The sequence below is a fragment of the Anomaloglossus baeobatrachus genome, chromosome 2 (genome assembly GCF_048569485.1).
Source record: "Anomaloglossus baeobatrachus isolate aAnoBae1 chromosome 2, aAnoBae1.hap1, whole genome shotgun sequence".
Taxonomy (NCBI): domain Eukaryota; kingdom Metazoa; phylum Chordata; class Amphibia; order Anura; family Aromobatidae; genus Anomaloglossus; species Anomaloglossus baeobatrachus.
Window position 1 is genome coordinate 772,068,667 of NC_134354.1, and position 16,212 is coordinate 772,084,878.

The following is a 16,212-nucleotide window of genomic DNA, read 5'->3' on the forward strand; positions in this document are numbered from 1 at the left end:
CTATATGGAATTCTACGCAAATTTGAGGGGGTCACTGTCACACAAAGATTTTCACAAACTTTGCCAACTGTCATGGTGGTGTCAGCATCTGTTCAGACTATTGATTCTGACACTCCGGCCGATAACTTCTCTAGTGTCACTGATGTATGCAGCCAGACTCGGGAGTCGATCTGTAGAGTGGTAGTTCATTGCCATGTTAGCAAGAGGTAATCTCTGCTTGTCTAGTCTGCTTGTTAGTCTCCTTTGATCACATGTTGTGGGAGAGCCAATTACTTCTGCTCCACTCCTATATATGTTGGCTAGATGCTTCTTTCAATGCCAGCTATAGTTTATCTTAGCTACTCTGGTGAGGTGTGATCCAAACTCTTTGGTGGTTGTTGCTGACTGTGTGTGTGGAATTAACCCTTGTTGTCTTTTTGTTGTTACCTTCCTGCTCTTGCTTTTCTCCTGAGTCTTTCATTGTCTATTATTGAGTGTTCAGTGTGTCATAGTTTCGTTTTCCCTTGTCTATCTTTATCTGTGTTTCCTTCTCACTTCTGCTACTTCCTTCCCTGGTGGGAGAGGGGAATTAGATTAGATCTGCTCAGGAGCTTAGCTAGGCATGGAACTCAGACATCTCCATCATAAGGAGTAACCCTGAGGTTTGGGATAGCCTAGGGACCACTACCGTGAAGGGCAGCATAGAAGCTCCTATCCCTCATTATCCTACAGTCACATTCTTGAGATCAACTTTCTTGTCCAAATTTAAGAGGGTCCTGGTAATTTTGAAGGTCCAGCAGTGGTCTCCTATCTATACTTTTGCCCTGGCAATTACCACAAGCCTCCATTAAGGTGCTTGAATGTCAAAAAAGCTAAAACATGATGAAAAGGTCTTGGAGCGTCAGAGAGTGACATAATCTATCTAAATTAGTATACTAGTGAGGGTTTGGGTCACAAATAATGTATTGAAACACTTAATTTTCCTTATTCAGTGTGAGGCGGGAATAGTGATATATATATATATATATATATATATATATATATATATTTTTTTTTTTTTTTTCAAACAGTATTCCCCATGCAGTATAAACTACTTTTACATATAGAATCCATTTATTTTGTCAGGAAAAAAGAAAATCATTTAGTTTTACAATGCCATCCATTTCAACAACATCACTGGTTTATTAATATCTATAACCCCGCCCCTACCACTGATTGGCAGCTTTCTGCCTACGCACAGTGTACACACAAAGCTGCCAATCAGTGGTGTGGGCAGGGTGATACAGAACTCAGCATTCAAAGAGCTGATGGATCTGCAGCAAATCAATCTGAGATTTTATCAAACCTGCAGAAAGCAACCCAGTAAGTGGCACATGGCTGGAATCAGGGTCTCTGCTCCTACATTAGGCTGCTCTCAGATGGGGTATCAAAAACCTGCTAACAGATTCCATTTTAACAATGTAATAGAACTAATTATGTGTTATTTCTTACATAATAAAACATTTTAATGGAAATAAATGTGTTTGCATTTTTTTCCTACTAAGCTTGTTACTGGTATGATACAGTGACTACATGCCTCGGCACCCAAGACAACACATCTCCACAGCAGAGACAGCACACCCCCACAGCTGAGACAACACACCCCCACAGCTGAGACAGCATACCTCGGCAGCTGAGACAACACACCTCCACAGCTGAGACAACACACCCCCACAGCTGAGACAACACACCCTCACAGCTGAGACAACACCCCCCCACAGCTGAGACAACACACCTCCACAGCTGAGACAACACACCTCCACAGCTGAGACAACACACCTCCACAGCTGAGACAACACACCCTCACAGCTGAGACAACACCCCCCCACAGCTGAGACAACACACCTCCACAGCTGAGACAACACACCTCCACAGCTGAGACAACACACCCCCACAGCTGAGACAACACACCCTCACAGCTGAGACAACACCCCCCCACAGCTGAGACAACACACCTCCACAGCTGAGACAACACACCTCCACAGCTGAGACAACACACCTCCACAGCTGAGACAACACACCTCCACAGCTGAGACAACACACCTCCACAGCTGAGACAACACACCTCCGCAGCTGAGACAACACACCTCCGCAGCTGAGACAGCACACCTCCACAGCTGAGACAGCACACCTCCACAGCTGAGACAACACACCCCCACAGCTGAGACAGCATACCTCGGCAGCTGAGACAACACACCTCCACAGCTGAGACAACACACCTCCACAGCTGAGACAGCACACCTCCACAGCTGAGATAACACACCTCCACAGCTGAGACAACACACCTCCGCAGCTGAGACAACACACCTCCGCAGCTGAGACAACACACCTCCACAGCTGAGACAACGCACCTTCACAGCTGAGACAACGCACCTCCACAGCTGAGACAACACACCTCCGCAGCTGAGACAACACACCTCCACAGCTGAGACAACACACCTCGGCAGCTGAGACAACACACCTCCACAGCACCAGAGACAACACACCTCCACAGCACCAGAGACAGCACACCTCCACAGCACCAGAGACAACACACCTCCACAGCAGAGACAACAAACCTCCACAGCTGTGACAACACACCTCCACAGCTGAGACAACACACCTCCACAGCTGAGACAACACACCCCCACAGCGGAGACAACACACCCCCACAGCTGAGACAACACACCTCCACAGCTGAGACAACACACCCCCACAGCTGAGACAACACACCCCCACAGCTGAGACAACACACCCCCACAGCTGAAACAACACACCTCAACAGCTGAGACAACACACCTCCACAGCACCAGAGACAACACACCTCCGCAGCTGAGACAACACACCTCCACAGCACCAGAGACAACACACCTCCGCAGCTGAGACAACACACCTCCACAGCTGAGACAACACACCTCCACAGCACCAGAGACAACACACCTCCACAGCACCAGAGACAACACACCTCCACAGCACCAGAGACAACACACCTCCACAGCTGAGACAACACACCTCCACAGCAGAGACAACAAACCTCCACAGCTGTGACAACACACCTCCACAGCTGAGACAACACACCTCCACAGCTGAGACAACACACCCCCACAGCTGAGACAACACACCCCCACAGCTGAGACAACACCCCCCCACAGCTGAGACAACGCACCTCCACAGCTGAGACAACACACCTCCACAGCACCAGAGACAACACACCTCCGCAGCTGAGACAACACACCTCCACAGCACCAGAGACAACACACCTCCGCAGCTGAGACAACACACCTCCACAGCACCAGAGACAACACACCTCCACAGCTGAGACAACACACCTCCACAGCACCAGAGACAACACACCTCCACAGCTGAGACAACACACCTCCACAGCTGAGACAACACACCTCCACAGCACCAGAGACAATACACCTCCACAGCTGAGACAACACACCTCCACAGCTGAGACAACACACCTCCACAGCTGAGACAACACACCTCCACAGCTGAGACAACAAACCTCCACAGCTGAGACAACACACTTCCACAGCGGAGACAACACACCTCGGCAGCTGAGACAACACACCTCCGCAGCTGAGACAACACACCTCCGCAGCTGAGACAACACACCTCCACAGCTGATACAACACACCTCCGCAGCTGATACAACACACCTCCACAGCACCAGAGACAGCACACCTCCACAGCTGAGACAACACACCTCCACAGCTGAAACAACGCACCTCCACAGCAGAGACAACACACCTCCACAGCTGAGACAACACACCTCCACAGCTGAGACAACACACCTCCACAGCAGAGACAACACACCTCCACAGCTGAGACAGCGCACCTCCACAGATGAGACAACACACCTCCACAGATGAGACAACGCACCTCCACAGCTGTGACAACACACCTCCGCAGCTGAGACAACACACCTCCACAGCGGAGACAACACACCTCCACAGCTGAGACAACACACCTCCACAGTGGAGACAACACACCTCCACAGCACCAGAGATAGCACACCTCCACAGCTGAGACAACACACCTCCACAGATGAGACAACATATCTCCACAGATGAGACAACACACCTCCACAGCAGAGACAACACACCTCCACAGCTGAGACAACACACCTCCACAGCTGAGACAACACACCTCCACAGCAGAGACAACACACCTCCACAGCTGAGACAGCGCACCTCCACAGATGAGACAACACACCTCCACAGATGAGACAACGCACCTCCGCAGCTGTGACAACACACCTCCGCAGCTGAGACAACACACCTCCACAGCGGAGACAACACACCTCCACAGCTGAGACAACACACATCCACAGTGGAGACAACACACCTCCACAGCACCAGAGATAGCACACCTCCACAGCTGAGACAACACACCTCCACAGATGAGACAACATATCTCCACAGATGAGACAACATATCTCCACAGATGAGACAACGCACCTCCACAGCGGAGACAACACACCTCCACAGCGGAGACAACACACCTCCACAGCGGAGACAACACACCTCCACAGCGGAGACAACGCACCTCCACAGCTGTGACAACACACCTCCACAGCGGAGACAACACACCTCCACAGCTGATACAACGCACCTCCACAGCTGAGACAACACACCTCCACAGCTGAGACAACACACCTCCACAGCTGAGACAACACACCTCCACAGCTGAGACAACACACCTCCACAGCTGAGACAGCGCACCTCCACAGCTGAGACAACACACCTCCACAGCTGAGACAACACACCTCCACAGCTGAGACAACACACCTCCACAGCTGAGACAACGCACCTCCACAGCTGAGACAACACACCTCCACAGCTGAGACAACGCACCTCCACAGCTGAGACAACACACCTCCACAGCGGAGACAACGCACCTCCACAGCGGAGACAACACACCTCCACAGCTGAGACAACACACCTCCACAGCTGAGACAACGCACCTCCACAGCTGAGACAACACACCTCCACAGCGGAGACAACACACCTCCGCAGCTGAGACAACACACCTCCACAGCTGAGACAACGCACCTCCACAGCTGAGACAACACACCTCCACAGCGGAGACAACACACCTCCACAGCTGAGACAACGCACCTCCACAGCTGAGACAACACACCTCCACAGCGGAGACAACACACCTCCGCAGCTGAGACAACACACCTCCGCAGCTGCAGGCACTGCAGTTACTGAGCATTAAAAAAAAATTAACATAGGCTTGTTAATCTTAGTTGTTGCCACAATGGCTGGTTTTGTCGCTCTTACCTCACCAGCTCCTTGAAAAACAAATTTATGGTTAGACAACTTGGTATTTGTGATCCTGAGAGCTGCTAGAAGACCGGCCACAGCCACCGATGCGGTCCCTGAAAAACACAACACATAGGACAAGATATCACTGCATGTCATAGCAAATACACTTTAATATACTGTACAATGAAGGTCGTCACGCGCACAAAGTCCATAGTGAGATATGGAGCCTGAATATCAAAAGTTCACAACATTGTTACCATTTTGCTCGTCGGTGTATGTTTTTTTTTGTACTGTGCAAAAGTTTTAAGCAGGTGGAAAAAAATTCTCCAACAAGTAATAGTTTGTTTTTATCAGTTAGCAAAATGCAAAGTGAATGAACTTTAGCCGACTTCCACAGAAGATCTGTGGTTAGTTCTTCAACATTAACATTTACATTCTTGAAAGCATTCTTACCTTGCAGCATTCTTTCCAACACCTGCCTAAAACTTTTGCACAATACAGAAAAAAAAAATGTATACTGATGAACAAAATGGTAACAATGGTTTGCACTTTTGCCTTTCAGTCTCCATATTTCTCCATCCATTACAGCTTTTAGCGTGAGACGACCTTCATTTTATAGACAAACATCTTGGCTATCTCATACATAAATGCAACTTGCAGCTATTTAGCAGATGATTAGTTATACAGATTCTGGTCCTGTCACTTCATTGTTACCGTTTTGCTCCCAAAAATCTAAATTCATATTTTTATTATTATATTAGTATTTTGTAAATCCTCCTTTGGCTTCCAGCACTGCCTGAATCCACTGGGCTCTTGAGCAGATTCAGGCATGTCTTGGCCGAAATCTGATCCCAGGTCTCTTCTCCACGTTCCCAGTGTTGGTGGTCGCTCACTTGGGGATGTATACAGCTTTTTCTTCACCCACAAGTGTTGGATTGGGTTGAGGTCTGGGGGCTGTAAGGGGACAATCCAGCTCCTCTACTTCATTGTCATTGATCCATTTCTTCTCCAATCTCGCCGTATGCTTCGTGTCATTGTCATGCTGGAACACTATGTCGCCCTTTTCATACCCATAGTACTTGAGTGTATGAAGTATGTCGTCTTGTAGGATACCCACATATAGCTCAGCACTGAGACCACCATCGATCCTGGTGAAGTATCCAACACCTTTGGCTGTGAAGCCAACCCATATCATCAGGCTTCGTCCACCAAACTTAACAGTTTCTTCAGTTTCTCGATCCGTTAGCCCTTTTTTCCCTTGTTTCTTCCAGGCCCATTTGCCCCCATCAGAGCAGTCTATTGACTTTTTTCTCATCGCTCCAAATCTCCCGTTTCCAATCTTCTACTGTCCACTTTTTTATAAACTGGAGCCGACGCTTCCTATGTTGATATTGAAGTCGCGGCTTCTTCACCCTTTTGTTGGTTCACCGTTCCAGACTTGTGTAACGTATGTTGCTCGGTGCTTGCATGGACGTCTGTGATCTCACTAATTTGAAGTAGACGAGCCGCCTCCACTGCCGGATTTCTAGCGTCAAAACTGATAGACCTTGTGATAAACTGACTTGTTGACTCCGATATTTTGCCTGGACGTCACTTCTTGGCTTTTGAATGGATGGACAGACTTCTTTTCGTATTCTTCCAACTGTCATGGCCTCACATGATGCAGTTTGGTAATTTTCTTCACAGAGACCGCTCTTGATGAGCTGGAGGACGCGGTTTCTCTTTTTTTTGGGAAATTTTCTTCATGGACTCATAATTCGAATCGCTTGGGAATCAATCCAATAACACACTTAGCTATTAGGGGATGTGAGAACAGGTTTGTAGTATACAGTGTAAGATGGTTAATGGTAAAATCCTGGAGGGGAGATATTTTTCAACAAGGTTGTTCGCTTCAGTGATGAGAAACCCGGATTGCAAGCTCCAGCATACTATGTCCTGAGAGGGTTAGTCGACCATGACAAGGTTTTTTGTGAAGTCAAAGAGATGGGTGGAAAGCCTGCTTACATATCTCTATCCTGGGGTGTGGTACAGCAGCTAAACTGAAGACTTCGGGATTCATTCAGTGTCCTGTGTATGGAGGTAACAGACCTCCAGAGCTGTACAGCTGATCAGGCTTGGTATAACTATCTGCCGTCAATATATGTGACTGCAGACTTATGAATCCTCTCAGTACATCCAGTGTGCGCTGACCAGATTCTCCCATGCTTGCGCCAGGAGGAGGTTATATGACCACACGTATGCAATATGCACACTCTCGGACACATTCCAACTAGACATGAGTGGCCTCACTCAATGCTATTGGCTTGAGCAGTGTCGCGGATGTCTAGTTGAAATGTGGCTGGAAGTAAACATATCGCATATTTGCGGTCACAAGACTGCCCAGTCTCGTTTCCAGCACTGGAGAATCCTAGTGCAGAACCGGCTATCAGTCAATTCCAGGAGGGACGTGGCTACATCCACCGGTCACTATGCACTGGTGACTGAAGCCATGGCGGCACCACCCTTATGGCTAAAAGCGTGATACTGCCAGGAGGAATAAAGATTATTTCTTCCCTGCAGAGGTGCTGTCAAGTTTGGGAATTTAGGGAAAACTGCAAATTCGGTTTTTCAGGGTCACAGAGACGGAGTTCAAATCGATCTGCGCAGATGTATGTAAGAGGAGCAACAACCACACAGAGACATGTCTCTATTCGGGAGAACCTCAATGGTCTTCTTGTCCGTATATTATAAAATACACACAGTTATTCAGTTCAACATGATCCCTGATTGGTCAGAGGTAACCAGCAATATCCATATAGTACGTCATCAGCCTGTTTCTTGCTTCCTAATACCAGCTTAAACCAGCTACTGAAAACTTCTTTGTTAACATGTTGCTGAGCAAGAAGGAGGAGTCAACCTCCCACATCTCACATCCCATATCTCACATGGTGAGAACTAACTGATTACAGATTCTCTTCTAAATACCTCTTTGTTCATTGTTCAATCTGGCTTGATTATCTAGTTAACACCTTAAGGCCCCGTCACACACAATGAGATCGCTAACGAGATTGTGACCAAGAAACAATCCCGTTAGCGATCTCGTTATGTGTGACACTTAGGCCCCTGCTGTGAGATCACTAGTTGTTGCCAAATGGTCTGGACCATATTCTTCAAAGGCGATGTCCTGCCGGGCAGGACACATCGCTGTGTTTGACACTGTGTGACAGGGTCCCAGTGACTGCCGAGATTATTATATAGGTCGCCACTACGACCTGTATCGTTACAGCGTCGTTGGTAAGGTCTGACTGTGTGACATCTCACCTGCGACCTCTCAGCAACTTACCAGCGATCCCTATCAGGTGGAATCGTTGTCGGGATCACTGGTAAGTCGTTGTGTGTGACTGGACCTTTACTGTACACACATCTTAGAAGCATATTATAAAGCTTCTATGCAATTGTCATATAGGCACACAGATAATTATGCAACGACATCTATACTTTGATTATTTACACACCCAGATATTCTTATTACATTTGGACAAACGACCTATAGCCCAGGCCTACCCTCACAGCGCTAAGTGCGGACAGCCTGAAAATGCTATATACCTGCATATTTACCCCATATCTGCAAGAGAATAGCGTTTTTTTTTACATGACAGGTTCCCTTTAAGAAGGATGCTTCACTTTATTACACAGCCACAGGTTTCAAGCACTGCCGGAAAGAAAAAGGAGCTCTCTGATGCTATAAAGCATCACAAAAGCCAATGTCTTTGACAATGTATGAAAACATTAGATATTTCACAAAAATGTAAGGGTGGGCATTGTACTGGGAAGACATTTGTGGCTGATACATAGCACAAATGGGCGCGTGCAGATAAAAGCATCATGAGGAAGGTTTCTGCCATACAAATTCATCGGATTAAGTGAGCACTTGATATAATACCATTACAAAGCGGCAAACGGGTATTTGAAGCTGGTGGTGGCTCTAGAGTCCCGGAAATCTCAAGATGTAGGATACGGCAGAGGCTTCAGTTGTGCATAAACCTGCTGTTCATCCACTTCTAAACAGTGCTCACAAGCAGAAATGGTTGCAGTGTGCCCAGACATACATAGAGACTAATTGTACAGCGGTCATCTTTATGGATGAGTGCTGTGCAACCATGGATGGTCCAGGTGGATGGAGTAGTGGATGGTTGGTGGATGGCCACCATGCCCTAACAAGGCTGCGACGTCAGCAAGGAGATGGCAAAGCCATGTTTTGGGCCACAATCATGGGAAGAGAGAGGGCAGGCATTATTAGAGTCCCTGTAGGTGTGGAAATGACCTTGTCAAAGTATATAGCGTTTCAGACTGATTATTTTCTTTCATGTTATAAAAAAATGAATCCTGCCATCCATAGCAAAATCATCTTCCTGCATGACAATGAGCCATCTTGTGCTGCGAAGATACCTCTTGAGTTATTGGCTCCTATGGGCATAAAATGAGAGAAACTCATGGTGTGGCCATCAGATTCCCTGACCTCAACCCTGTTGAGAACCTTTGGAGTATCCTCCAGCAAAAGATCTATGAGGGTGGGAGGCAGCTCACATGAAAACAGCAGCACTGGGAGAAGAAATTCAAGCAGAAACCATCCAAAAACTCACAAGTTCAATGGATGTAAGAATTGTGAGGGTGAAATCAAAGAAGAGGTCCTGTGAAGCTCAAGTGACCTTCAGACTCAAGAGAGTTAAAGCAAACCTCTGAGGTCTGTATATACAGTATCCGTATGCATTGATTTCAAAGGGGTTGCAATAGAGAGAGACCACAGAAGTGGTAGCTACATTGTGACTCAAGATGTGGATATCCTTAATGGAAATAGTATCATAAGGTGAAAACTTTGCCAAGGAGCCGCGCCAGATGAGGCTATAATTACACAGCCAGCACTGGGTGGGGATTATTGCTACGTAGCGTTATACGACCGAGAAGAACGTCAAAGGAATTTACACCTCGACTTTGTAGCCGCTCTGGATCTAGGAGGATTAGAGATTCAGTAGGATTCTCACATTTTCACTTACTTATGGGGAAACCATTATAGACATGTGGCCGGACTCCCATTATGTAGAAAGGTGACATCAGGGGGTTATGTCATGGGAAACAGCACACGAGGGTGGAAGCGTAATATCGAAAACGTTATTTTAAAGGGCTCGGCTCATAAGCAACCTAAACAAATAATCTCTGGCGGTCCGACTGCCCGAGAATGGAACCCAAAGTCTCGTATGAACAAAGGGGTATTGAGCATGTGCGACCATTGACGCATTCACTAAGATAGGAGTGGTCGCACATGCTCATTACCGGTCATGGGTGTGCCCCACTCGATGGAGACCTCTGACGAATCTGGGACCAGAGGGTCACAATGCCTTATTGTGGGCAGCTCTGCAGCTTGTGTTTCAATGTATCTGCCTTCTTTAGGTGTTGTGGGGGTTAAATGACTCTTTCCTATCTAGCTATCCTTTGGAGCCTTAATCTCAGGTGCAGCTTTTTGTAACCTCTCCCCTTCGCTATACATAGTCCCATGTCTTACCATCTGATGCCGGTTATAGAATCTCATTATTCTTATGCTGACCCCTTTGTAAGGAGCCTGTCTCTGGAAGAAGCTGAGGAGTCATGACAATTGAGCGGTGGTGTTTAGCTGCATTGGAAGAGCTTGGAGTGTTTTCCTTTTTGTGTCTATTTTGCCCCGTCTCCCTTCCCTTGTGTTGTCTTATTGTTAGTGGTGAGACTAGTGCTGTCGCCGGCCTTCTCACTAGCCAGGGTGAGTTCAGGGCAAGACAGGGCCTAGGAATGTGATAGGCGATGGGAGAAAGGACCCACATATGGACATTAGGAAGTGCAGGAATCAGCCTTAAGTGAGTGTAGGAAGTGACCCCAATCACCTCTCTTTAGCACCAGGGCCCAGCGTTGTAGTATTGTGTTCCCGATACACTCGCCAGGGGTTCGCTTATTCCTGGCACAACCCTGGTAGTCACTGCATAACATTACCACTTAATTCACACTGGGTATTTTGAGCTGTCCTGTGCTTGGTCCCAGCATCTGGACTTCCAATGATCATACATCCATATCCCATCGTATAAATCTTGTGCCTTTAATTGTGTTTAACCCTTTAGTGACGGAGCTAATTTTCACCTTAATGACCAGACCAAATTTTGCAATTCTGACCAGTGTCACTTCATGAGGTTATAACTCTGGAACGCTTCAACGGATCCCGGTGATTCTGAGATTGTTTTTTCGTCACATATTGGACTTCATGTTAGTACCAAATTTAGGACAATATTTTTTGTGTTTATTTATGAAAAAAATTGAATATTGGCAAAAATTTTGAAAATTTAGCAATTTTCAACTTTTGAATTTTTATACCGTTAAACCAGAGATTTCTGTGACACAAAATAGTTAATAAATAACATTTCCCACATGTCTACTTTACATCAGCTTAATTTTGGAAACAAAATTTTTTTTTGTTAGGAAGTTAGAGGGGTTCAAAGTTTATCAGCAATTTCTCATTTTTACATCAAAATTTACAAAACCAGTTTTTTAGGGACCACATCACATTTGAAGTGACTTCAATAGGCCTAGATGACAGAAAATACCCAAAAGTGACACCATTCTAAAAACTGCACCCCCCAAAGTACTCAAAACCACATTCAAGAAGTTTATTAACCCTTAAGGTGCTTCACATGAACAAAAGCAATGTGGAATGAAAAAAAGCAAAAATTAAATTTTACCTAAAAATGTTGCTCTAACCCAAATTTATTCACTTTTAGAAGAAATAACACAACAAAATGGACCTCAAAACTTGTTCCCCACTTTCTTATGAGCGCGCCGATACCCCACATGTGGTCAGAAACCTCTGTTTGGACAAATGGGAGGGCTCGGAACAGAAGGAGCAATATTTGAATTTTGGAAAGCAAATTTGGCTGAAATAGATTGCGGGCACCATGTTGCATTTACAGGTCCGCTAAGGTACCTAAACAGAAGAAATCCCTCACAAGTGACACCATTTTGGAAACTAGACCCCTCAAGGCTTCTATCTAGGGGTATAGTGAGCATTTTAGATCCACAGGTACTTCACAGATTTTGTTAACGTTACGTTGTCATATTGAAAATTTTAATAATTTTCTCAAAAATGTTGCTTTAGCATCAATTTTCTCACTTTTTCAAGAGGTAATTCCAAAAATTTGACCTCAAGGTTTGTTAACCACTTTTTTATGAGCGCGGTGATACCTCACATGTGGTCTGAAACCTTTGTTTGGACAAATGGGAGGGCTTGGAACGAAAGGAGCAATATTTGAATTTTAGAAAGGAAATTTGGCTGAAAAAGATTGCGGGCACCATGTCGCATTTGGAGGTCCCCTAAGGTACCTAAACAGCAGAAACCCCGCACAAGTGGCCCCATTTTGGAAACTAGGCCCCTCAAGGAATTTATCTAGATGTTTGGTGAGTACCCTGAACCCCCAGGTGCTTCACAGAATTTTATAACGTTGAGCCATGAAAAAAAAAAAATAAAATTTTACCACAAAATTGTTATTTCAACCAGGTAGCTTTTTTTTTTACAAGAGTAAAAGGAAAAAATTCAGCATAACATTTATTGTGCAATTTCTGCTGAGTTTGGCGATACCTTATATGTGGTGTAAATCAACTGTTTGGGCGCATGGCAGGGCTCGGAAGGGAAGAGTGCCATTTGACTGCAAAATTGGCTGGAATCAATAGCGGACGCCAGGTTGCATTTGAAGAGCCCCTGAGGTGCCTAAACAGTGGCGGTCCCCCACAAGTGACTTCATTCTGGAAACAAGACACCTCAAGGCTTTTATCAAGGTGTATAGTGAGCAGTTTGAATCCACGAGTACTTCACAGAATTTGATAAGCTTAGGTTGCCATATTGAAAATTTTCATTTTTTTCACAAAACTGTTGCTTTAGCATCAAATTTCTCACTTTTTCAAGAGACAACAACAAACCGTGGACCCCACAGGTTGTTATCCAATGTCTTATGAGCACAGGGATACCTCACATGTGGCCAAAAACCTCTGTTTGGATAAATGGGAGGGCTTGGAATGGAGGGAGCACCATTTGAATTCTGGAAAAGTTTAAATAAATTGCGCGCACCATGTCACATTAGCAGGGCCCCTTGGGTACCTATACATCAGAAAACCCCCACAAGTGACCCCATTTTGGAAACTGGATTTTATTCAGGAGTATAGTAAGCATTTTGAATCCACAGGTACTTCACAAAAATGTTGCTGTAGCAACAAATGTCTCACTGTTAGGCTCTGTGGCCATGATCCAGCGACACGGCATCTAGTACACAGTGTCAGCCTTCCTGCAGAGATGTGAGTGTTGTCCACGGGAGAACGCAGCTGCCCAAGCCCACGATTTGGGTTCAGGCCGCTGTGGAGCTCTATGCTACCTGCAGAGAACACTCATCTCCGCAGCATAAATTGACATGCTGAGGCTCAGGAAGCTGCGCCACAGGTCGGTTTATGCTGCGGAGAAAAGAAGCACATTGGGCATGGGATTTCTAAAAATCCTTCCACTGTGCTTCTACTGCACAACGCAGCATTATGGACACAGGGAAAACACTCTGCGCCCAAAACGCTGCAAACCCTGATTGTGGGCACACAGCGTAAAATGCTACAATGGATGAATGGATAGATGTCAAACAAATATAACGTCCCATTCCCCTGCATATTCTAAGCTGGCGCCCTTTAGTGCCTTTCATGTGGCACTAAAGGGCGCCTAGCCTTGTATTTAGCCCCCCAAAAAATTAATAATTAAAATAAACGACGTGGGGTCCCCCCTATTTTTGATAGCCAGCTAGGGTAAAGCAGACAGCTGTAGCCTGCAAACCACAGCTGACAGCTTCACCTTGGCTGGTGATCAATTTGGAGGGCTCCCCAGGCGTTTTTTAAAAAAAAAAAAACGTGGGGTCCCCCCCAAATTAGATCACCAGCCAAGGTGAAGCGGACAGCTGGGGTCTGGTATTCTCAGGGTGGGAAGAGCCATGGTTATTGGACTCTTCCCAGCCTAAAAATAGCAGGCCGCAGCCGCCCCAGAAGTGGCGCATCCATTAGATGCGCCAATCCTGGCGCTTCGCCCCAGCTCATCCCGCGCCCTGGTGCGGTGGCAGACGGGGTAATATATGGGGTTGATACCAGCTGTAATGTCACCTGGCATCAAGCCCTGGGGTTAGTGATGTCACGGCATCTGAACAGATACCCGACATCACTAACCCAGTCAGTAATAGAAAAAAAAAAGACAAAAAAAAAATTTATTTGAAAAAACACTCCCCGAAACATTCCTCTTTTACCAATTTATTGAAAATAAAGAAATTCCGGTCGCTGTAATCCATTTTGGAGGTCCCACGCCGACTCTGGATCTTCTAGAATATGGGGGGCACGTTCAGGGAACGTATCCCCCATTTTCTGGAAGAGCAAGCTCTCCATGAGCAGTGTGGGTGCAGTAATCTGAGAATACTGCACTCACACTGCCCCGGTCCAACCTAGGGCAGAGTGACCTGCAGTAACCTCATTCCAGAATATGAGGGGCACGCTCACAGAACGTACCCCCCATTTTCTGGAACAGCAGCCTCTCCATGTGAGGAGTGTGGCTGCAGATCACTGCACTCACCCTCCCCCGGTCCACAGTGGAGCCTGTGCATCAGCGACGTCAGCAGGATCCCTGCTTGCAGGGATCCAGCTGACAGCCGCTGTCTGCGCATGCGCCGCCAGCATTGAAGAAGGAGGCGGCGATCGCGGGCCCGGAGCGGCAGACAGGTAACGTATAACCGGGGGCTTGGGGGGGTGGGTGACGGAGGGTGACCTAGTGGGACCTGGGGACACCTTTCTGCCGCATGTGACGTGTCACATGCGGCAGAAAGAGCAGAATGAAGGCGGCCGCGCGCTGTGCGCCGCCATCTTCCACGCTCCGGAGGGGGGAGGGGGGTGGTGGCTCTGGAGAACCGGAGGGGGCTCCGGTGACCAGAGGGCTCCGGTGGACCGGAGGAGGGGTCAGGGGGAGGACATTTCCCTCCGATCTGAAATGTTTGATCATTTCAGATCGGAGGGAAATGACTGCAGAGCCGGCGCCGGCAGCAGTTTTCTGTGCGCTTCGGCGCCATTTTGGATGTCCGGTGGGGGTAGGGGTGGGGGTGGGGGGACTCTCCGGTACCGGGGGCTTTGGGGGCACTAGGGGGTTAGATTTCTTTCTCATCTGACATGTTTGATCATGTCAGATGAAAAAGAAATCAGTTTTACCGGCCATTTCTTTTTTTTTCATGTGTTCGTCGGTATACGGTGTATACCGCCGATCACATGATCGGGGTCCAAAAAAAACACCCCGATTCATAATCTGGGGGGTCTCAGCTACCCCCGGTAGCTGAAACCCCCGAGATTTTCGGTCGCTGGGGGGCGCTACAGGGTTTTTTCGGGCCGCCGCTTTAAAGCGGCGGAACAGAATAAGTACCCTGTTTTGCCGCCGCTTTAAGTCGTACGGCCGTCGTTATGAGGTTAATCACTGAATGGTAAAGATGTGTTTACACACTTTATTTTTCAGCCTTTCTGCTTGCTGTCAATGAATTAAAACACTCTTTTTGTTAATTCAAAGGCAGCAAACCTATAGAAACTTACTACTTTTCACAGCGGAGCAGAGAACACAACTCTCTCCTGGCCTTATACTTTGCTACAATGCAGGAAATGTGTATGATCCTCGAGTCCAAGCTGTTAAATGAGATCCCATCTGTTGCCATAAAAAAAAAAAAAATAATATATATATAAAAAATTTTTTTATTTGATATACACTAAATGCCGCTGTTCTCCTGAATCCGGCTTTGTTTTTCTTGTGTTTCTACGCCTCTCCGTTCCTGAGATATGGCCTTTTCTTCCCTGTATATAAATGTGATCTCTTTACCAAGTGGGCTTGGTCATCACT

General features: G+C 46.8%; 1 protein-coding gene across 1 annotated transcript in view; it reads right to left on the reverse strand.

Moving 5' to 3' along the window:
* The window catches only part of ME3 (malic enzyme 3), a 252,726-nt gene that overhangs the window by 26,336 nt on the left and 210,178 nt on the right, over positions 1-16,212 (reverse strand). Inside the window, exon 9 of the mRNA XM_075337554.1 lies at positions 5,292-5,389. Within this exon, the coding sequence (XP_075193669.1) occupies positions 5,292-5,389 (98 nt within the window). The remainder of the gene's footprint in view (positions 1-5,291; positions 5,390-16,212) is intronic.